Source organism: Pectinophora gossypiella, chromosome 1 (assembly GCF_024362695.1).
Source record: "Pectinophora gossypiella chromosome 1, ilPecGoss1.1, whole genome shotgun sequence".
In the NCBI taxonomy this organism is placed as follows: Eukaryota; Metazoa; Arthropoda; class Insecta; order Lepidoptera; family Gelechiidae; genus Pectinophora; species Pectinophora gossypiella.
Genome location: NC_065404.1, coordinates 3120498 through 3146172, shown reverse-complemented (window position 1 = coordinate 3146172; position 25675 = coordinate 3120498). Strand labels below are relative to the sequence as shown.

Below are 25675 nucleotides of genomic sequence, written 5' to 3'. Positions count from 1 at the left end.
ATGAAAATGTAGGGCTATCTGACCTTTCTATTCCCTTAGCTGCCGACGAACGTCGCACCTCCTGCCCTTCGCCGCGACGTCGTTGGCTGTGTCGCTCGTTGTGCCGACGCGTGAAGCGACGTCTCTCTCCGGCTGCACTCCCGGCTCTCTCTCCGGCTGCGCTCCCGGCTTGTATCAGCTCGGCTCGGCTGCGCTCCCGGCTTGTATCGGCTCGGCTCGGCTGCGCTCGGCTCGGCTCGGCTCGGCTCGGCTCGGCTCGGCTCGTCTCGGCTCGTTTCGGCTCGTCTCGGCTCGTCTCGGCTCGGCTCGTCTCGGCTCGTCTCGGCTCATCTCGGCACGTCTCGGCTCGGCTCGGCTCGTCTCGGCTCGTCTCGGCTCGTCTCGGCTCGTCTCGGCTCGGCTCGGCTCGGCTCGGCTCGGCTCGGCTCGGCTCGGCTCGGCTCGGCTCGGCTCGGCTCGTCTTCGTGGAACGATCTCGTCTTCAAGAGGCATAATCTGGAACTCGAAAACATTGGAACATGTAAATATTCTTCAGATAACCCTATAATATTTTGGAATGTGATGAATATATATGTATGTATATATTTATACAGATATATTTCCAAAGTAAAATATCTCAAAAACGGTGTATCCTGATTAACACATATGGATACGATCCCACTTCTGAAATGTAGTAAGACCACGGTAACATGATTATTAACTAACATACGGATACCTGGATATACATAAAGCTGCCTCAGGTACATGCTCTATAAATAAAACAACCATTGAAATAATAAATAATAAGTATATTGGTTACTTACTCTAAATTTCCAAAACGCACGCGTGCTCAAACACAAGTGTACACGTGTTCAAAATGGTACGTCTGCCTTCGATGCGTGCTCGAATCAAAAGACCCCAATGAAAGACAAACACGCCTTTTTATACCCTTTCTCCTAGTGTTGCCATATGAAGGCAACACAAATTCGCACAAAATTACAGAAAACCTAACACTAGTATGTTTTACAATCCCTCAACTTTTGTCATAAACGTAATTTACACGTACTTGTGAGTAACTTTAAGTTTTGATAAACACGGCACTGGCCTTTCTTTACACCATCCTGGATTTGGTCGCGGTATGTATCTTTTTGAAACGGTGGCACGAACAAGCTGGAGACAGGGAGGAGTGGAAGAAGGGAAGAGAGGCCTTTGCCCTGCAGTGGGACACCGAGGGCTATTAATAATAATAATAATAGTGCATACAGGGATAATCGCCGGTTCGTGTCACACCACATTTAGATTAAACTGTCTTAAGGGGCCTCTACGTGTTGGCTTCGTCCCCACCCACGCCTTCTAAAAGTCCGGGACTCCGTAGGCCCGAGATATGGAAACGACATACAAATAATAATGTACAAATACATATTTATGTATAATCTTTCCACGCTTAAGATACTCGGTAACAAATCCTGAAGGAAAAGTCAGCTTTTCTTACCAATTAATAGTTGCCCGCATTATTTAATATAAGTCTTGTAATTGTTATCTTGTTGGAGATATATTTATGGCTCGCTCGTCGAAACTGGTCTTAATTGTGATTTATTAAAAGCGAACTCTGATACTTTAACTTGTCAACATGTTTCCAGTTTGGCGAAGCAAAGTGATATCACATACATTTTTATTGAAAAATATAAGTTCATGACTTTATCCCAATTGGTCGTGTAGTAGGTTCAAGATAAATTATGATATTCTGATAACTAAATAAAGACAGATCAAAAACTAACGAAAAACATTTTCTTTTTTTTTCTAATTAACTTATTTATGAATTTGAATCAACAAAAGAGTAATAATTCCAAGATTTTGTCAAGTTTTTCTATGACGTCACAGTGTGCTTTTTCCATAATTCCATAGTAATTTCGTGTTTTGACGTTTAGTAAAAAGTAACTTATTTGACTAGTTGGAAACTAGCCTATTGGGGTAGTCAGAGGTATATCAATCGTAAGATGAACTAAGTACCCACGCCTCACCGAGCTTTGTGTAAGAACGCGCATTGCCATAGGTGGCGAGTCGTGTCGTGTCGCCGTCAAACTGGTGGACCATATTAGTGAAAACTGATACATTTGGTTCACACACACGCACTAAACACACACACACACACACACACACACACAGACAGTTAAGTGGTTTTTATTTAAAGAATATTTTTTAGCAACAAACAAGTATTTCCAGAAGGTTCTCATGAATCTTAATTTACGATGGGTTTTTGATATCATTAATTTCTTTAAATGCTATTGGTAAGTCATAAATATCATCGAGAATATAATTAAAATGTCAAGGTCCAACGGCCAACATATATTTACTCCATTCTACTTATTATTATTTTTATTTTGGTCTTGTGGATCGTTATCGAATTACCCCTCCTTTTTCGAAGTCGGTTAAAAATGATGATGATGATTATAACAAGTGATGCAATATACTATATACCTGTCTATGGAAACGATTGATGAATGTGGAGGAAGCAAGAGAACTATGTCAGGATCGAAGCAAATGGAATTCCATAGCATCTGCTTACTCCGGTAGGAAATATAAATAGTTTATGTATGTACTTATCTATGTCACTAACAAAAACAAAAGTCATGTCGGGGGCCTTTGGCGGCTCAATAATCACCCTGACACCAGTGTTTATGAGATTGGTAATCCACCCATAACCCACACGACAGAAAATGAAGTGCATTTAATACAGGGTGTTAGTGACATCGTAACAAATACTCAGGGGGACGATTCAGACGATGATTCTGAGTTACTATCAAGTGGAATTTTCCGTCGCAAAATTCATGAAAATTTTAGTGATTTTTTTAATAATTTTCCCTTCCATATATTTGCGTCGGAAAATTCCACTTGATATCAATATCAACTCGGAATAATAGTCTGAATCATCCCTCAAAGTTTTCGTTACGATGTCACTAACACCCTGTATTTTTTCTTTCCGCAGACCAAGCATAGAATCGTGATCTCGCAAAACGCCGCCGTCCTGTCTACCAAATTATGATCGAAATAAATTCATCCAATAACATGGCAGTATCCTCACAAGAACTTCGCGGCCGTAAAGCCACCAAAGGCAGTGGTTGTGAAGTAAACTGCGTGTAATATTGATGAAGCGGCTCGCTCCAGTGACCCACTTAGCTCCATCCCTGGCAAAAACGCTCCAGCTAATGTTTAGGGATCCACATCGGAGCCATATTAATCTTGGTGGTTAAACGTTTACAAGTGCATCACCGTTGCATAGCTACTTTACTTCTTTTTTCAAAAACTTTAATTTCGATTTTTGATATGTCAAACTTAAATTTAAAACAACATAACATGACATAAGCTCACGACTATATCCCAATTGAGGTAGTCAGAGGTACCTATGTTACATCCATCGCAAGATGAACTAAGTATCCACACCTCACCGAGCTTGCTGTTAGACCAATGTGATGATGGTCGAGCCAACTGTGTTAGTAAAAAGTAATAACTCATTGGTACGGCGGTTCGAACCGGCGGCGTTCTTCGTTTTGAGAAGCTAGCGGGTGTCCATCGCAAGATGAACTAAGTATCCACACCTCACCGAGCTTTCTGTTAGACCAACGTGATATGTGATGAGCCGTATCGCAGTCTACAATGGTAGAGCGAACTGTGTTAGTAAAAACTAATAACTCATTGGTGCAAGCCCGATACGGTGGTTTGAACCGGCGTTCCCCGTTTTGAGATGCAAGCCAGTGTCCATCGCAAGATGAACTAAGTAACCACACTTCACCGAGCTTTCTGTTAGACCAACATGATATATAGCCATATTAAAGGGTTAAATGTTTACCGTAAATCTTCTCTTATTTCTTTTAGAAACTCTGATTTCGCTTTTGTTTTGACGTGACTTATTGTCAATTGCCGCAGATGGCATTAACTACTTAGCCGGAAGATTTCGCTTTATAAAAACAAGAAATTATTGAAATGGCCCAGAATTGAGAATGTGGAGAAAAAAAAATAGTTTTCTGTAAAAAAATTACAAAAAACTATTTTTTTATTTTCAATTTTTTTTTAATGTAAATGAAAATAACAGAAAACTATTATTTTTTTTTTTCTAAAAATGCACGATACAAATTATATTGTATTGTAGCACGGAACCCTCCGTATGAGAATCTGACAGACACTAGCTCGATATTCTTGGAGACGGGAAATTGCGACGGGACGTCGTCTCTCTCGAGTAGACTTCTATATTTTCTGTCGGGTTAGGGGGCAGAGTGCTTACTACGGTATATCTTTTAGCATTGTAAGAATACCACTCCATAGTCAAACACAATCACAACATAATATCCTCGTAAGGCCCGGATTTCCAGACACAATAGTTAAACAATGGGATTTGGATTTAAAAAGGACTTTGGGCCTTACGACCATATAGCATCACGCCTATATCCCCGAAGGGGTTGGCAGAGGTGTATGTATAGTATACACAACCATTCCCAGCCAGCTACGTTTACGACCCATGTAATAGAAGGCGACCCTATTGCCCTTAACCGAGCATAAATGCTGGAAACCACGAGATATCAATTATTAACGACGAGCGTCCAGAGGTTGAGCGTTGGGCGCGCGATACAGAGGTCCCGGGTTAGTATTCCTGTGGGGACACATCACAAAAATCACTTTGTGATCCCTAGTTTGGTTAGGACATTACAGGCAGATCACTTGATTGTCCAAAAAGTAAGATGATCCGTGCTTCGAAAGAGTTAACTTGTTGGTCCCGATTACTACTTACTGATGTAAGTAAGTAGTCGTTACATGAGCCATGTTATGGGCCTTTGGCGGCTCAATAATAACCCTGACACCAGGGTTAATGAGGTTGGTAATTTACCTCACAACCCACACGATAGAAGAACGAACAAACACAATTCAAACCTTTAATATCTATAATGATGAAAATACATATCTTTTATTAACAGTGTAAAATTTAAAGTGAGCAAGTAATTGTAAAATGTTGTCGGCCCATTAACGAAAAGTAAAACAATCTAAAAGAAAGTATAATGTTTACCAAAACAAAACACTTTCACATATTATCCGAAAACATGGTATCCATTACCCTTATCAAAATATTCCAAACATAAATTGTCCATAAAATTGAAATCACACGGTAGATGACTACTTAAGAGACAATCATAAAACTATAACCACTTATTGATACGTGAGATTCAGATTCACTTATGACGAGCACAGGTCGATTACCTTACTTCGTAGAGGTGCCCCAGAATGCTTTATGAATACATACCTGGCCAGAAGGATACGTACTAGAGTATAGTAACGAATATTTTGTAACCGGATGAGAACCATCAGCGCTCCCCATTGGTCCGGCCAAGTGACTGCTATATGCGAAAATCTTTTCTAGATCACCGTTATAACTTTCTTTGAAATTGCCCATGGTTTCAGCAATAAAAGTATTTCTACTAGGCCCAAAGATTAGATGAGATTATTAAAATTGGGTTTAAAATTAGATTATTACTCAGGTGGGCCGAAGCAAGGACAATTTGTTCAGGTGGGGTTTCTCGGATGGCTCTGACTTAAAGTGCAAGTGCGGCACTGTTCCCCAAACGATGGAACATCTTACATCGTGTCCTGCGTGCCCGAACACCTGCACGCAGGAGGATCTGATGAGCACTGCAGATAATCGCCATACTTGTTGCCAAGTTTTGGATACTATTTAGTTTGCCATCGACACGATAAGAAGAAAACAGACGAAAACAAATCGACCGGGCTAGACCCGGACGACCAAAAGCAAGATGGGCGGATATGGTCAAGAAGGGAATGTGCTTGTGCAATGTCTCTGAAAACGACACATCCGATATAGCGAACTGGAAGACAAATAAAAGGCTGACAGCAGATGGGAATAATACTACTATTATTACTATTTTATTATTTTTAATTTTTGTTCGTATCATTATTATGTTTATTGCACCAGTCCGTGCTCCAATGCATTAACTTCTTTCACCCTAAGGTTGCCTGGCAGAAATTGATATTTAGCAATAAAGCCGCCTATTGTACTTATGTTTTTATTCGTATGTTTATGTCCTTTGTATATGTCGTTGTGCAATAAAGTAGGTATTATTGATTGATTGAATAATAAAAGCCAAGGAGAGAGAGATGTAACAAGTATTAAATACCTGTTACAAATGACGGGTAAAAAGTAACTCAAGTCACAGGCATATAACAAGAGCTACGGCGATGTGATGCTGGATGACACTAATAACTTCCTAATATGTGATACGGTATGACGCAGTGAAAGCCATGTCAGCACCCGGTGATGCAACCCGGGTCATGTTATGGTGGTCTAGGGCCTTGGTTACATTACAACCATCACATTTTACTTACTTGTTACGCCGGCCTGTGCCCAGCAGGGACGTTATATACGTAGGCTGTTTATGTATGTTATTGAGGAGCTCGGTGGCGCAGAGGTTAACGCGCTCGGTCTGCGATTGTTGAAGTAAAGCAACTTTCGCAAAGGCCGGTCATAGGATGGGTGACCACAAAAAAAAAATTCATCTCGAGCTCCTCCGTGCTTCGGAAGGCACGTTAAGCCGTTGGTCCCGGCTGCATTAGCAGTCGTTAATAACCACCAATCCGCACTGGGCCCGCGTGGTGGTTCACGGCCCGATCTCCCTATCCATCCATAGGGAAGGCCCGTGCCCCAGCAGTAGGGACGTTAATGGGCTGGTGATGATGATGATGATAATAGTATGGGCACAAAACCTAGAAACCCGAGTAATATATGATCCAAACACGAATTCAAACTCATAAAGTGAAATTCAATAGTTTAGAGTCCGAGCCGAATAAATAAGAATAAAATTGTCCTATTGCTCTGCAGGACTGTTAACATAATATCATCACGACTATATACCAATGAGGTAGTCAGAGGTACATGCATCGTAAGATGAACTAAGTACCTACACCTCACCGAGCAGGACTGTTGACTGTAATGAAAGAAAACAGGGGGGTTAAAATGACCACATCGAAGCAAGACATCTAAGAAAGCAACGTTGCAATTTGACATTAGTTTGCATTGCGCACTTACTTTTATATGCGCAAATGTCAAATTGCAACATTGCTTCCTTAGATGAATTGCTGCGATGTGGCCATTTTGACCCCCCTGAATCCTTGAGACTGAGATTTTGTCCGACCGCATGAACTATGTAAGTATATATTTCGGAGATAGACTCGTCACCCAGCCACCATTAGCTCATCACTATCTTAAATCATTCGTAGTAAGTAGGTATAGACCCTTCTTCTTCTTATCGTGTGGGTTGTGAGGTGGATTACCAACCCCATCAACCCTGGTGTCAGGGTTACTATTGAGCCGCCAAAGGCCCCTGACATGGCTCATGTAACGAATACTAACTTACATCAGTAAGTAGTAACCGGGACCAACGGCTTAACGTGCCTTCCGAAGCACGGATCATATATAGGCCCTTAACAACACACTAAATATTAGAATACAGTGAACACCCGCCTTAGAGTTCAAGTATGCGTCGGATAAGGATCGCACTCATCTCTGAGAGAAAGTCCCATAACACGTGGTCCTCTTGAAATGTATCTGATATGGGTGCCATAGCGACCACAACCTACGACCAAAACGATCCCATACAAAAACACTTTAAGATAAGACCGATTACCAAAATTCAAAGAAGCTACTCTGTAGAAGAACTTGACCTATTTAACTCCTAAAAACATTGAGTGAATATTTGAAAAGATTAAGATAAGTATAATTATTAAACAATGGAAAGCTTCCTTTTATTTGTATAAATTATAATATAAATATATTATATAAAAACTTAATAAAGATTATACAGGGTGTTAGTAACATCGTAACGAATACTGAGGGGGATGATTCAAACCATGATTCTGAGTTAATGTCAAGTAGAATTTTCCGTCGCAAAATTATTTTTTTTTTAGTTTTTTATTTTTACATTATTTCCAATTCTATATTTTAGCGATGGAAAATTCGATTTGATATCAACTCAGAATCAGTCTGAACGATCCCCCTCAGTATTTGTTACGGTGTCAATAACTCGAGAGCGATCTCAACAACCCTTATTGTGAACATGCTTACCTCAACAATATCTTTGAGCATGAACCGCCGTCGCCGGCGCCTGCGCCGCGGCGCGGGCTCGGCGTCGCGCTCGATGCCCTCGTCGTCAGTGTCCGCCCTACCCCCCTCTGACGTCTCCGATTCTTCTGATAGGGCTCCACATTCGTCTTCTTCGTCTAGAAAGAAGGAAAACATATTTTAGTCAGCGACGGTTGATCTTAGTTTCCAGTTTTGATGGACCTACCGATGACGTCACCTAACTAGGGGGTTAAAAAACCCACATCGAAGCAATTCATCTAAAAAAAAAAAATATTTGCTTTTTGACATTTGTTGGCGTTGCGCACTTAGTTTTATATGCGCAAATGTCAAATTGCAATAACGCATTTTAAATGAATAACTGCTTCAAACTTCAAACTGGGGAGTTAAAAAGGGCACATGGAAGCAATTCATCTAAGAATTTAAAGCAATATTGCAATTTGACATCTGCGCATATAAAATTAAATGCGCAATGCAAACAAATGTCAAAATGCAATATTGCTTTTTTAGATGAATTGCTTCGATGTGGCCATTTTAACCCCCTGATTTAAAGCGTTACTATGTTACCTACTGAATAAAGATATTCCATCCAACCATCACGAAACTTATGTGAAGTTTAGAAATTAGTATACGCCGCTTAAATCAGAGACCTTGACGGGCACGTGTGGTCCGATTAAGTATTGCACATTGTATCGATCACGATCCGTTACACTTATTGACACCAGCGAACGAGCCGATAACTTGCGTAAGCGCATATTTGCGCTTTGTGCGCGCCGCCGCCCTGGGGTGATTGATCGGAAGCTACGATTGTCAAACTGTAGGTCAACTTCCCCACTGAAGGTGGATAAACCTAGCGATTGAAAGAATGAAAGAAACTATTAATATAAACGAACAAACGAACGAACGTTGATGGGAACTATAGACTTCCATGATGGACCTATTAGCATTGGGCTTGTGTACTATCATCAATTCTTCAATACCAAATGTAGCTGCAAGTCGGATTCTGAGGATCTGCCCATTAGATCTGCACAGCGTGAGTTATGCTTTGTGTCTATCTGTTGAAATTATAGAGGTAAACAAGAAATATGGGAAGAAAGCAGGCATTTGTGATTGTAAATTCGGACTTAGGCACAACCTAACATAGCATCACTCCTGTATCCCGAAGGGGTAAGAAATGTATAGTATATACACCAACTCCTCGTCTGCTATGTTTAAGTCCCATGTAATAGGGGGCGAGTCTACGTCAATGCCATTAAACGGGCAAATTTCTGGAAATCACTTGACATATGCACAATCTGCATTACCTACCTTTAACAATGTTGTTCTAAATACAGAAGAATTTTGTTTTATTGGTAAGTCTCCTGGGTACAAAGTTCCCTGGGAAGGAAATTCCCAATAATTCAATCAATAATTCAACTAATAAGACTACTGAGAAAAGGGGAAAATAGATAAGTGTGGGTACTATTAAACAAAATGACCAGTACAGTACTATTATTGATTATATTTCAATAAGATAACATTTTACAATCGTCTCAATGCGCGGAAAGAATTAGATCTGTCAAAGTACGTAAGCTTATGTTGTGACGTTTATGAGTATAGTGATGTATCAGTCGATTAGGTCGATCGATTCTTTTCTATCTAACACTCACATACTAACAGCCTATATACGTCCCACTGAATCAACCGGAGGGGGTATGGAGCATACTCCACCACGCTGCTCCACGGCGAGTTGGTGGAGGTGTTTTTACGGCTAATAGCCGGGGCAACGGCTTAACGTGCCCTCCGATGCACGGAATCATCTTACTTTTTCGGACAATCAGGTGATTCAAGATTCGATTCTAACTTATTTAATTCTCAATTTAATTGGCAATGTCATCTTTAAAGCGGATAGAAAGCGCGTTGGCGGCCTCTATCGAACCGAGGGGAAGTGATCCTTCCAGTTTGAGAATATCTGGTCAAAAGCTTCATTCTTGACATTGGTCGCGGATTAATACGACAATGGGCCATTACACCGATAGTGGTGTAATTATCATTGTTATAGATCATGCAATTCGCCAATAAAGTTAATTGTGGGCGTTTCGACTTCCATTTACCGGCCTGTGGGGATCATGGTCGAATTCCAACGCTTTTTAATACTATGACCAACAGTCCCGTTGTGTTAACAGCTAGCAACGTAGATCAGATTCTATTTTTATAACAAACTTAATTAAAACTTCGAGAAAAGAAGCAATGGGAGAAAAATAACGAAGGAAAATGACTTCGCTTCCGATCCGACAGCATCACGCCTGTAATCTGTATTCCCGAAGGGGTAGGCAGAGTTGTATAAAATACACGACACCCTCTCCTCGCCAGCTATGTTTAAGTTCCATGAAATCAGAACCATTTATTCAACGTAATTACCATGGATGAATGAATTTGAATGATGATGAATGTTATTTTAGTTTTAATATTTTATGAATATGGGTAGCTTAAGATATTTTATTAATTGTTATTTATTATATAGGCAGTAGTTAACGTAATGTAACCTTGTACCGTCCGTTCTTTCATTGTGTATGCTTGAAAAAGTAGATTTTGGTGATACTATTTTAATGCACTGTAATCTGCAATGTACCTAACCTGAATTCATGCAATAAACGTTTATTATTATTATTATTAAACTTGTTGAAGGTCAATGTAACATTTTGAATTTACGTCATTTCGCAAGGTGTTATGGCTGAGGAGATGAAATGAAAAGAAACTGCAACAGCAACACATCTTTTAAATCAATGAGGGTATACATTACGAGTTATTTAATAACTACAGGAACACACTCAATACCAGAGTTGTATAAAATACACACCCCACTCCTTGCCAGCTATGTTTAAGTTCCATCCATGTAACGCGGGGCTAGGCTATTAAAACCATACATACATAATACATAAACTGCCTATATACGTCCCACTGCTGGGCACAGGCCTCCCCTCAATCAACCGGAGGGGGTATGGAGCATACTCCACCACGCTGCTCCAGTGCGGTTTGGTGGATGTGGTTTTACGGCCAATAGTCGGGACCAACGGCTTAACGTGCCCTCCGAAGCACGGAATCAACTTACTTTTTCGGACAATCAGGTGATTCAAGCCTGAAAAGTCCTTACCAAACAAAGGACCACACAACCAAGGACTATTGAAACCACATGATATCAATTATCTAACCTAAACATGAATTCAAACTCTTTAAAGTCGAATTCAGTGGTTTAGAGCCCCAGCCGGGAATCGAACCTGTGACACTACGATGTAAGTCACGCTTTATATTTAAAGAAAGAAAGAAAGAAAAAATATTTATCGACATACTTATTGTTTTCACATATTAAAATAATACAATTCATCAAATACAGTCCACATAATACCAGCGTCGTGGTTCACGCCGCGACTTGTGCTGAGTGAGGCCCTTTTATCTCAGGACGTCCACCACCACCTTATGATCATTGTAATTAACATCCTCCTAAGCTTTTGGAAATTGTTTTGTAAAAAAAGAAATTGTGATGTTATTGTCTTGTCTTTGTGTGTGGCGTCCTTTTATAATAAACAATTTCTATTAAATTATTCTATTCTATTCAATTATGAATGTATGCCGAAACGGTTCCATCTCTGCATAATGCCATAGCCTATATGACGCTGATTTTCAGGCAGAATACATGACCATGATGATGATGATGATGATGGAGATGTTTAGAACTACTTAAAACATAAAGCGTCCTTAAAAGAAAGAAACTACTGATCTCACAGAAAGCTTGGTGAGGTGTGGACCTCACCAAGCTTTCTGTTAGATCAGTAGTACCCACGTACTACTCAACAAAACAACCAGTTCAGTACAATTACTGATAAAACATTCAATATACTATAATGTAGATAACATTTTACAATAGCCTCAATACGCGGTAAGAATAGATCTGTCAACGTGCGTAAGCTAGTGTTGTGACGTTCATTATCATAGTGATGTTTTAGTCGATATTGGGTCGAGCGATTATTTGCCATCTAACAGTACCTACTTCGTTCATCTTGCGACGAATGTACCTTTGACTACCTTAATTGGGTAGTTTCCTAGGTCAAAAGTAAATTATGAAATTCTGATTACTAAATAAAGACAAATCTAAAGGTGACAAAAAACGTTTTCTTTTTTATTTAATTAACTTATTTATGAATTTTAATAGAGAAAAATGTAATATTAAGTACCTACGACATTTTGTCTCGAATTTCTATGACGTCATAGGTTGCTTTTTCGTACCAATTCCATGGTAATTTTGTGTTTTGACGTTAAATAAAAAGTAACTGGAGGGGTTAAAATGGCCACATCGATGCAATTCATCTAAGAAAGCAATAAGTATTGCAATTTGACATTTGTTTGCATTGCGCACTTACTTTTATATGCGCAAATGTCAAATTGAAAAAAAAATATTACCCCCCTGATTTGACTACTTGGAAACTACCCTATTGGGAGTGCCTATAGTCGTGAGCTTATGTTATGTTTATGAATTGTCCTACCAAGACCGAAATCACCGCTCCATTCAAACCCTTACAATGAAGATCACCTATCAACCAGTAACACAATGGCCCACATCACGTTATACCTATCGTCATAACATCACTTGATTTAGAGGTGTAATAAATTTTACTATTTCATTTTACTGCCTATTACTGCAACGGACATAACATAAAGTAGTGTAGTAACAACAAAGCGGGCGTACACACACACATCTAAATTTATAAGCGAAAGGTCCCTGACTGATTCAGTCATCACGAAATTTCCGAAACTACAAGTAGGAGGTGCCCGTTTTTAGCTCCTTGGTGGTTGAATTTAGTAAAATCCCGTCTTATTGAACACCCACGTCCTAAAAGGTAAGAAATGCAAAATTTGAGACTCCTACTTGTAATTTCTGAAATTTCGTAATGACTGAGTCAGTCAGGGACCTTCCGCTTTTATATGTTTAGATGTGTGTGTTTACAACAGCTTTTTAGTTACTACTACATTATGTTATGCCCATGGATGAAGTTTGTATGAAACTTCTATAGTTTAAATAGTAGGGTTTCACTTGAAAGTCGCGGGTAATATACTTACTTATAAGTACTTAAGTAAAAGTACCTACTTATTATCTACTGATGAGTATCAAATAAAAGAAGAGGTCACGGTATAATGCCTTTAATATACAATAGGTATCACAACTAGACTTTGGCTACGAACGTTATCGCGCGGAGGTTGCCAACCGACTGCCTCCGAAAAACATCTTTCCCCCGCTCAGCCGTTTGCTGTGACGTTAGCGCCCCTACTTCATGACTGTGGCGCCCCCTACATCCGTAACTCAATACAACTATTTATTAATTTATATGTACAGTAATGATTAAAATTACGACCTGACATTTTACACAATAATTTTCTATAAATTAATCGGGAGCGACAACATGAGATATGAGAGCTTTACAATTCTCTATTTGAAATAAAGCTGCTACATAGAAACTTGAGCTTTAATTCTGCTTTTCTTTCGAATAAAATTGCAAGAGCCTGATTTCAATGAGTGGCTACAGATTAGCGAATTCTCCACAACGTTAAGTCAAATTCCAAAGAATATTCTACACCGACACAACAGCACATTTATGAAACAAATAAAAGAGAAGGTGCAGGTCGTGTCGTATCGGGAGGTGAAGGTTTTGGCGGGAAGAAGAGAGGAATGGCGGTTACTCCACCGACAAGAGCAGCTCTTAAAAAGAGAGAGAGAGAGAGACAACAGCATTGAAAATGTAGCTATCATACCGCGTATCTATATTGACGAGGTATTACTTTGGACAGAAGTAATGTAGTAGCATTTACGAAGATACGGAATAGTTCCTAATGGAGATATTATGGCCATAGACCGCAGCTGACTACATTGAATAGGATTGTAATTTATTAGATCTACCATATACATCACACTGTAACCAATTATAATGTGTAATATTTATTGTAAGCTAGGATTTCGTCTAACACAGTATCATTCATAGCACACGGTAAATGTAAGGTTTTGGATTGATAATGTCAGAATAAAAGGTGCAAGTTTTCTTGTAATATTTGGTTCTACTTTACCGTGGGCCTACTTCAATGAAGTCAAAGTTGTCCTTTTGAATATTTCTTTCTAAACCAGAAAATGTCATCAATCATCAATCCAGGATTTATTTTTCACTTACACCTAGTCAGGTAGACGTTATAATTAAACAAATCGAAGATTATTACATAATAATAATACATAACCGGTTAATGAACGGAAAGCGAACAATTAAACAGTTATCTACTGACCCGAAAAGATCCAACATAACTATTAAAAACAGTTTTAAAACAAGGAAGTTTTTAAGCCTAAAACCAGAATTGAAAACCGTGAAATAGATACAAAAAATAATTTGTAACAATGACACAGTTGTTATGCAATACCAAATAATTATGTAAATACAATAATTTCGTATAATAAAGCAATAACTCAAATTAATTCTCGGTAATATTTCTGCATGACTGGTGTGGTAAATGTGCTACATTGACAAGTTGCATTTATTATGACGTAATATCAGTGATAATCCAATGAGGGACTTTTGAGGCTACGTTCCTCAAAAACTATATAAATGGCGCTGTACAGATTTTTCTTCGTTTAACCTTCTAATTTCATGGACAACAGACATACGCATCTTTTATCTTTGTTTTTGGGTATAAATGATTAACCCTTTTCATTACACCAAGGTACTGTTACACCCATTATTATTCTGATCAAAATAAAGAGAAGCTATATAGGTAGAAACAAAATGGAAAAATGGAAATGGATGGTGCAAATGGAATTCTATAGTCTCTGCTTACCCCGGTGGGAAATAGGCGTGAGTTTATGTATGTATATAGGTAGCAACATAATTCTATACATAATGTGATCCAAATATCAAGCAACAATTATTTTTGTATTATGCTTCTGCCATTATATTGTATACGTATTATGGAATAATTCTGTACCCGAGTAATGGGAAAATAGGAAATTATTTATTAGGTACAGGTAATCAGTATACATGTTGTGCAGACCACACCTTAGAGTGAGATAAGGACAAAGGATGGTCATGATGTCCCTTCATTCTCGAGAAGTCCAAAGTTAATATAAAACTGAAAACATTACATATCCGAAACGTTTTTCTACTGTGGTTAAAAAGGTACAATAATTATCCTGTTACTTACTCATTTATCAAATCAAATCTAACAAACGTTTCAACGTCTAGGGACCTGTGCCGAGGTTTTTCTTGCAGCTTCTTTTCCCCGGCTATACAGGATGTGAGAAGCTGCAGTAGTTATAGGCGGATGGTTCGTTATGTGAAAAATGACTAAATAAAGATTTTATTGAATTTTAATTTGAATAAGTACCTATATCTATTATTCACGCATCCATCTGTTGATAAGAAACAAAAGGAAGGAACAAGTGAGTAATACTTAAAATATAAACAAAAAAAATACATAAATGCTAGAAAGGGCTAGGAGAGGAAGTACTTAATTGAAATATAAAAAAAAAAAATATTTCCTAGCAATGTGCATAAAAAAAATATTCAGTCCCCTATACATTGCTTATTTATTTAATTACAGGATATCCTTCAGATTATGCAAGATATTGACAATTGCTTAAGTATATGCCTCAAGGGTCAGTAAACTACATACATAATTAATTGATTTACGGACTTAAATTTATAGTAAGAAGGTCCTAATCTAAACCATTGTCGAATTCACTCGAGTACTTCCAAGTTTTCTATAGGAATATTAACTTAAAGTTATTCTCATATTTTATGATTAAAAACTACTAACTAATTTGACTAACATTTGCCAACCCGGAAAAGGGCAAAAGTCGTGAAAGTGAATGAATACATAACCTCACTGATACAGACTAAATCCCAGACGCGTGTCGTCACTGGCGCCATGTACTAGGGTCACATAAATCGCAGAAATCGCCATAACCAACTGCGGATAGCTTGCGTAACCGAGTTCACGACGATTTGCTACCTCTGACTCAGCTATGATACCCTGGTACTCGAGCTCCTTGTTTATCCTTTGTCTGTCCTCTTTCTATTTCAATATTTTGTAGACAATGGATTCATTAAGAAGAACTCGCTCCTTCATTTTTGATCTGTGGAAGTTATTACGTCCATGGAAAAAAAACAATCATTAAATTCCTCAAACACACCGTAACGACCTTATTGGTTTTCCAGCTGTTTCTATTGAAGATTTTTAAGACGTTTTAATACATCATTGTCCTTAGTTCTGTTACTTTTGAAACTACTGCGACTACTTTTACAACCGTCATAAAATTCGGAAGGATCGTAAGTCCGTGCGAACGATTCTCTCAGGATAGACACCTAAGGCCGTGGTAATACTATCCTTTGTTAAATTATGAGCATATTTCTCAAGTGTGAAACTTACTACACTGCAGGTCAAATAATATGGACACATATACATCTATAACTCACCCCATTACTGCACCATCTTATGCGCGGCTCCGTCAACGTACGCGCGTTATCTCATTTGCGGCGAAGCTTCATCAGTTTTTACAACAAACTTGCTGTTCCCGAGATTAAATTCGCCATGGATGCTAAGACAGAGGTTTCTCACGGGATCCCGAGATGGCCTGTTACTGTTAATGTGTGGTCCCATAAAGATTGATGAGATGACAGGGAGTAGATGCGAATAGATTGACCTATGATGAAATTGTGAAGTACTTAAGTATGTTTCAGGTAGGAAGTCTAGGAAGTCCAAATATTTTGTGGCGATGCAATGACGAATTAGCACTTGAGCAATTTGACCATCGTTTTAACAACATTATTTTGTAAAAAGCTCGACTAAAAGCGACAGTTTACATTTTTGCAAGATATGAGTTATGATATATGTTATATTGAGTGACTATAGCACATCCTAAAATCTGGTGTTCAAAGTTTTATTAGCCTTTTATCTTCCTGACTTGGGATGGGTGAGTTGATACAGGTTGTTAGTGACATCGTAACGAATACTGAGGGGGATGATACAGCTCATTTTTCTGTTAACATCAAGTGGAATTTTCCATCGCCAGATTTTAAAAATATTACAAAACAAAAAATCATAAATTTTGCGATGGAAAATTCCACTTAATATCAACTCAAAATCATGGTCTGAATCATCCCCCTCAGTATTCGTTACGATGTCACTAACACTACTAATGTATGTACTTAGGTAGGTATGTAGTGTAGGTACTTCAGGGGTCGTTTGAACTCTTCATACAACTTCAATAAGAGGCGTATTTTAATTGCTTGATCCCTACAGTAATCTCGAGGCGGATGTAATTCCCTCATCCGTTATTCCTTTAAGTCGATTCCATCTTGTTGATGGCCCTATAATCATTAACTTTAGAATATAAGGTGTACTATAATGTGATTATGTTTAGGTACCGTTGGCATGTCGAAGTTCGTATCGTGTAGGAGTACCTAAGTTATTTCCTGATTCAGACCAAGACCATTTGGTTTGGTTTGATTGAAAAAAAACCATTAACTTTTTGTTCAACAAAACACGGCGTTTAACTAAATTCGAATTTCGAACATTAATATTAAGAATTAAAACCCTATTAATACTCACTGTAATATGATATTTATTTTTTTATTCCTATTGCTCATAGGCAAAAATTAATCCATTTTTGTAGGTATGTGACCTAACTTGTATTGGGCTAGTTTACCCTTCGCGAGTTGGAAGGTCAGACAGGCAGTCGCTTCTGTAAAAAAACTGGACCTGACAAATCTTCAGGTTAGATAAGCGGACCCTGTGAAAAACGGGATAATGCTACGGAGATGTTGAGATAGCATTGTATTATCTCGAGCGAAACTCAGTATATACAGTGAAAGAGCAAAAATGCAGTCACTGAGTCCAACGAATTATTTGTAAACAGTGTTGAAATTATGAACCATTAGTTGTCATAATTATAAAGTTTGTTTTTGTAGGCGTTTTGGTCTATTACAGAAGCGACATGTAACCAGGAGGTCTTAAGTGCAACCGGTTAATTTATTACTTTGCAAGAAACTGATTGGATTTTGCACCTTATCGTACAATGCTACCTCCGTCCAGATAACGTGGCGCCGCATCCACGTACCTCAACAGTCTTCAAGACAACAGGCAACGGTTAACAGTTATTCGTTCTCTCCCACGTTAGAAATATCGCCATACTGTTACCAAGACCTATTACTATTACATACCGAACTGTTTCCTACTTGTTACTTGTAACTGCTTTTAGTTACGTCTGTTATATAACGGGTGACGGTGACTTTAACATTTCTAAGTATTCGGAAGTGTAATGTGTGTTTTATTTGCTTCAATAGTGGATTGGAAGCTAATAAAAGAAAATCTTCTTCTACCGTGTGAGGTGGAGTACCAACCTCATCAACCCTGATGTCATTGTTACTATTGAGCCGCCAAAAGCCCCTGACATGGCTCATGTAACGACTACGTACTTACATCAGTAAGTAGTCACCGGGACCAACGAATTCCGAATCACGAATCGTCTTACTTTCGGACGATCAGGTGATCAGCCTGTAATGTCTTAACCAAACTAGGGATCACAAAGTTATTTTTGTGATATGTCCCCAACGGGAATCGAACCCGGGACCTCCGTATCGTGAGCCTAGCGCTCAACCACTGGACTACGGAGGCCGGAGGTCATACCTATCAATGTACTTAAAATAAGTGCTCTATAGAGCAAATTATCTGAAAATAAACGAATATTAGAGAAGATACAATATAAGAACACTAATTCTTTATAGAAGCTCGTATGCCAATTCTTGGCTGAATGTGCTGAGACCGATGACAACACTGTAATATCTTGTAACAGTGTTAAGAACTGGACGTCTGCTGCAGCGGTGGTGGCGGTCAGGATCGTTGAGTTAAAGAATTCCTTCAAATTCATACAAATTTATTACAAATAGGTAACAGACATGTTTTATATGAGGTCGCCGCGAATGAAGTGCGGAATCGACGGCGGCCGCGCCACGCGTCGTCTTGCTGTCGTCGTGTGCGTGTGCTGTGTAGTACGCGTAGCAGGCACACACACATGCTAGGCGTTAACAAACACGCAACATTCACGAATAAATATTTTTGTAAGTATTTGTATTAGCTTCTATAGAAAACCCTTGTCTAGAAATAAACCAAGAATTGACTATCAATAGATAATTTCGGTTTAAGCCTCTAAAGCCGTGCTACTTGGGTATCCTTTCTTATATGATAGATAATAAATTGGTATTGAAGACAGAGACCTCTTGTCACCAAAAGGTTTATCACATCCATTTTAGGACTTCGTATCAACAGTGGCTGCAAGTTATCTTTGATTACTTGCGGCGTGAGGAGCTCGGTGGCGCAGCGGTAAACGCGCTCGGTCTGCGATTGTTGAAGTTAAGCAACTTTCGCAAAGGCCGGTCATAGGATGGGTGACCACAAAAAAATAGTTTTCATCTCGAGCTCCTCCGTGCTTTGGAAGGCACGTTAAGCCGTTGGTCCCGGCTGCATTAGCAGTCGTTAATAACCACCAATCCGCATTGCGCCCGCGTGGTGGTTAAAGGCCCGATCTCCCTATCCATCCATAGGGAAGGCCCGTGCCCCAGCAGTGGGGACGTTAATGGGCTGGTGATGATGATGATGATTTGCGACGTTGCCCACCCGATTAGGGATTACAAGCGTTAACCATCAGAAACCCACAAGAGCACTTGACTAATACACCAAGTGACATTTCATTAAGGCGTATTGACACCGCCATAGATTATGTCGAACAAAGAGGCGCTAATCGCAACCATAACACAGCACTATTAATAATAATTTACAACATTGTCTGTCTAACACTCTGGCGCCGTTGACTTTCTCCGGAACCCTATTCGGTACCCATAGACCATAGTCTGGCCATAGCCAGATAGCAGACGGCTATGGAGAATTGATATCATATTCATTTCATTTTATTTTTTAATTCAACATACATACATAAACTCACGCCCGTAATCCCTAATGGGGTGGGCAGAGCCACAAGTAATCAAAGACAACTTGCAGCCACTGTTGAAACGATGTCGTAAGCTGGATATGATGAACCTTAAGGTGAAGGGATCAGCCTATCGCCCATAACATTAGTCCATCATGTTAGAGGACACAATCCCTCTGTCGGTTTTTACGACATGCCCGGGAAGACAAGCAGCTGTAAGTGTTCTATGTTTTTTTATTTGTTCCCAGAACAGCATAGAAGCAAAATTTTTAATTCAAAGGGGAGTAGAAATCTGTTATTCGAGCCCTGCATCCCAACAGGGGATAAAAGAATTAGAAGAAGAAGAAGAAAGTAAACCTCGTCATCTCCATAGCGTTATCCCAGGGTTTTCACAGGGTCCGCTTACCTAACCTGAAGATTTGACAGGTCCAATTTTTACCGACTTCAAAAAAGGAGGCGGGTTCTCAATTCTTCTGCATTTTTTTTTACAGAGGCGACCGCCTTTGTTGCCTTCTAATCCGCGAAGGGAAGTCCAGCCCAATACAGGATAAGTCACATACCTACGAAACGCATGCACCGGTGAGCACGTGATAACGATTTAAGATCCAAATATTAATTCGAAAACAAATTCCAAAACCATTGGTTTAGGCCCGTGCTGGGATTTGAACCTGCGATCTCAGAGTGAGAGTCAAGTGCTCTTCCCACTAGGCTACCACGGCTCTCAAATTCAAAGCAAACCTATCGTCGATCTTCTTCTCTTCTATCGTGTGGGTTGTGAAGTGGAGTACCAACCTCATCAACTCTGGTGTCAGGGTTACTATTGAGCCGCCAAAGGTGACATTGCTCATGTAACGACTACTTACTTACATCAGTAAGTGGTAACCGGGACCAACGGCTTAACGTGCCTTCCGAAGCACGGATCATCTTACTTTCGGACAATATGGTAATCAGCCAGTAATGTCCTAACCAAACTGGGGACCACAAAGTAATTTTTGTGATATGTCCCCACCGGGAATCGAACCCGGGACCTCCTGGTAGTGAGCCCAACGCTCAACCACTGGACCACGGAGGTCGTTATCGTCGATATTATAAACTAAAGCATTTATTTTGAGTTCCTACTACTAATGAATATTCTCCTAAAGTACATAAGTAGGTACAATGAGTAGTTACCACATCTTCAATTAAACCTAGAAGTGGGTCAAGGGGAAAGAAGCACAAGTGGGTTACTAGAAGACCTACATTTCAGTGAATAACGATTTAACTGTATTAAAGCAACGTAATTGCTTGTCAAAATGAAGACTGTGAATTTGTAATTTGTTTCCAAAGGAAAATGTAATCTAGATTCGTATTTCGTCGTCTATTCCGCTTGAGAAATAGAAAATAAACAAATAAATAATTATTTAATAATTAATTTAAATAATTATTTATTTACTAATACTAATATTAATTATTTATTTGTTTATTATTTATTCATTACAAATAAATATTAATAAATAAATAATTCAAATTATGAAATTAATTGAACTTGGTTGGCTGTCAAAAGCTTATATATACACGTTCACCGCTTTTTATTTGTAAGGCGTTATGTGTATAAAAAACGTTTTTTAAAACGGTTATAAGTATGTAGTCGTCTTATTATTTCTTCCCGTTCTTTATCATGACAAAATTCTTGTCTTTCTAGATTTCAGTCAAAACATAAATCAACCAAAAAAAAAAACTAAATCAGTTCGATTGTAGGATACTGTTACATAGAAAAGAATCGATCGACCTAATATCGACTGATACATCACTATGCTAATGAACATGACAACACTAGCTTACGTACTTTGCATTGAGAGGATTGTAAAATATTATCTTATTGAAATATAATCGATAATTGTACTGACTTGGGGGGTTAAAATGGCCACATCGAAGCAATTCATCTAAGAAACCAATAATGCTGTTTGACAGTTGTTTGCATTGCGTACTTAGTACTTTTATATGCGCAAATGTCAAATTGCAATATTGCTTTCTTAGATGAATTGCTTCGATATGGCTACTTTAAACAGCCTCCGTGGTCTAGTGGTTAGAGCGTTAGGCTCACGATCTGGAGGTCCGGGTTCGATTCCCGATGGGGACATTGTCGAAATCACTTTGTGAGACGTCCTTTGTTTGGTAAGGACTTTTCAGGCTTGAATCACCTGATTGTCCGAAAAAGTAAAATGATTCCGTGCTTCGGAGGGCACGTTAAGCCGTTGGTCCCGGCTATTAGCCGTAAAAACACCTCCACCAACCCGCAGTGGAGTAGCAGTGGGACGTATATAGGCAGTTTATGTTATGTTATGTTATGGCTACTTTAACCCCCTTGGTCGTTCTGTTTAATAACACTTATAAAAAAAAACTATTCATGCGCAAATATCCACATCTAGTGCACAAATAAACACAAAAGGTAGATGCACTAAGTTCATAGTAAAGGTTCTTTAAGACCATCCTAAATTGGTCACAAAGACAAATGAGTGTTAAAGCATTAACTCCTATTTTACTCGAACAATGTCTGAGACGGGAACGATAGCGCCTCAACTGCTCCGAGTATGGTACCCCAAAGCAATTGTGCAGAGATGCAAAATTGCTAATGTGTTGGGGCCCTTAGTACATAGTACAGACGAATGGTTCTCCTTTATTAGGGACGTAGGGCTGGAATCAGCTGGATGGAAGCGAAATCCCTACTAATATCTTACTAATATTATAAACGTGAAAATTTGTGAGTTAAGATATTTGGATGATTGTTACTCTTTCACGCAAAAACTACTGAAAGGATTTTAATGAAAACAATAATGTGGCTTATACATCAGAATAACACACAGGCTTTAACAATTAAAAAAACGGATGTTCTTACCGCGGAAACCGAAATCCACGCGGGCGAAGTGGCGGCGGCCGCTAGTTATAAATATGAAAGTAACCGTCCGGCTGTTACGCCAAAACTAGTAAACCGATTTTGATGAAATTTTGTACAGATATACAATAGACTTTAGGAAATAACATAGGATACTTTTTATGTAATTTAGGGGTGAAATAAAATGTGTCGCGATAACCGGAACCCGGAACCCGAATCCCAGGAAAGCTTTGTAAAATATTTTTACATTTTGTCGTAACTTATTGTAGATTTGCCGCAAATGGCGTTAACTACTTGGTCTGACAAATGGGGAGAACTGAGGGCTCTCACCAGGATAATATTAGTATGAATATCCATTTATTACTGGTTCCACGATTCTCTCCGCTCTATCGAGGCGTGCACACAATTCGGTACAGCATATCCCCATAAGTGCAATAACGGTACTGCAGGAACATTGTATCTGCGTGCGCGCAGGATTAATATACGACTTGGTAATTCCAAAGATTTGTCTACGGAATAAAACAACATAACATAAGCTCACTACTACGTCCTCGCTCGGAGGTATATCCATCGTAAGATGAACTAAGTATACCTATATCACCTTACCTCACTACACTAATCACTACATAGTATACAGGGTGTTAGTGACACCGTAACGAATACTGAGAGGGATGATTCAGACCATGATTCTGAGTTGATATTAAGTGGAATTTCCTGTCGGAAAATTCATGATTTTTTTTGTTTTTTTTAATTATTTTCCATTCCATACTTTTGCGACGGAAAATTCCACTTGATATCAACTCAGAATCATGGCCTGAATCATCACTCCAAGTTTGCGTTACGATGTCACTAACACCCTGTATAAAACAAAGTCGCTTTTTCTGTCCCCATATCCCTATGTAAGCTTAAATCTTCACAACTACGCAACGGATTTTGATGCGGTTTTTTTAATAGAAAGAGTGATTCAAGAGGAAGGTTTATCTGTATAATAACATCCATTATATAGTGGAGAAATACTGTTATTTTTGAGTTTTTTAATGTGATGTCGTGAATAATTTTATTTTTTCCTCGGCATTGCACCCGAGCGAATCTGTGGCGGGTCGCTAGTTTATCTTAAATCTAACAATAACAAAAGTGGCTGCGGCCGAGATGAATTGTAATGTCCTAACCAAACTAGGTATCACAAACTAACTTTTGTGGTATGTCCCCACCGTATTTCGAACCCGGGACCTCCGGATCGTGAGCCCAACGCTCAACCACTGGACCACGAAGGTCGTTAAATCGCCCGATAATAACTCAGAACTAATAGTACCAGATTCAATCCCAGCCTACATGTATTGTGACAAATACTTGCATAATATTAGTCATGCTGATTGATGGTCGTGTGTCTGGCTGCAATTGCCAAACGCAAGGGCAATGAACTCTGCTATACAAATAGCCCAAAACTCATTAACTGAAGGATTATTTGCATATATGATATTGTAATATGTGAAGGTGTTGTTAAATAACGCTGGCAATTGTTTTTGATATAACACACACAGGCCTAAACCAATGATTGTCGAATTTGTTTTCGAAATCATGTTTAGATCTTAAATGATTATCATGTGCTCAGCGGGGAAAGAAAACATGAGGAAACCTACATTCTCGAGAAATGCATTATTGGAGGTATGTAACCTAACATATACCTATTGGGCTGGTTTTCCCTTCGCGGGTTGGAAGGTCTGACAGGCAGTCGCTTCTGTAAAAAACCGGACCTGTCAAATCTTCTGGTTATGTAAGCGGACCCTGTGAAAAACGGGATAATTAATTGCTTTTGATGTAAGCACAACCCGGACACTTCATACAAAAAACCTCGTTTTATCATACACGCGCATCTATGTGTGGGACGTCCGACGCATAAGATTGAAGACTACTACGACTCCAGAACGGATGGTCCATTTGCTGTCGGTTTTCTGTTTAAAAAGTGGTATTTGCGAAAAGACATCATTGCAGGATCCAGGGTCAAATGATAACCAGGTGGTCATAAGAACTTGACAATAAAATGACGCAAGAACCCGAATTTATACTTGTTTGCATTGTCTTCATGAGCACTCTTGCCCTAGGCGGTTTCAGTAGTTCGTATTCCGGGTATGATAATGCCCTTGTGAATTATGTCAAGGGCTTTGAACAATAGTTGTACGACGTCCATCCACGTAGATACCGTTCGCTTCATCTATTGGTCGAAATCCTCGATAAAATTCAGGATGCGCGCGGCGCGGTTGCCATGCAGAGTCTGAGAATTCGACAGTAAACTTTTTTTCTATCTTGTTATGAACTCACCAAATATTATTAATTAGTCATACTAAATACGTATTTATAACACCCACGCAATATCATTATCTAAATAAGAAGTTGTTTCCAAAACGCATATACCTACAGATTGTATCCAAATTAGAGGGAAAGTGCGTATGTAGGAGTAGTCCTAAAGTAATTAACATTTTTGTGTGGGAACTACTTTATGAGAAAAAAGTAAAGAATTAAAACAATAATCTTTGAGTAGCTATGAATAAAGTTTTTTGTGGACTTTAATTCATATTAATTACGGAGCCTAATTGCTTTTGAAAAGCATTCAAGAACAACTCGTGTTTTTTTCTTAAATGTTCTTATTCGGATCATAAATCAAATGTATTGTACTAAAAGTGTTATAACCTTA

At 38.9% G+C, this 25675-nt stretch overlaps 1 protein-coding gene across 2 annotated transcripts in view; it reads right to left on the bottom strand.

Annotated features, from left to right (window-relative positions):
- Positions 1–25675, bottom strand: part of LOC126380002 (protein spire) — a 208860-nt gene that overhangs the window by 77701 nt on the left and 105484 nt on the right. For both annotated transcript variants that reach the window (XM_050029105.1, XM_050029179.1), the window contains exon 4: positions 8102–8256. In XM_050029105.1, coding sequence (XP_049885062.1) covers positions 8102–8256 — 155 coding nt within the window. The remainder of the gene's footprint in view (positions 1–8101; positions 8257–25675) is intronic.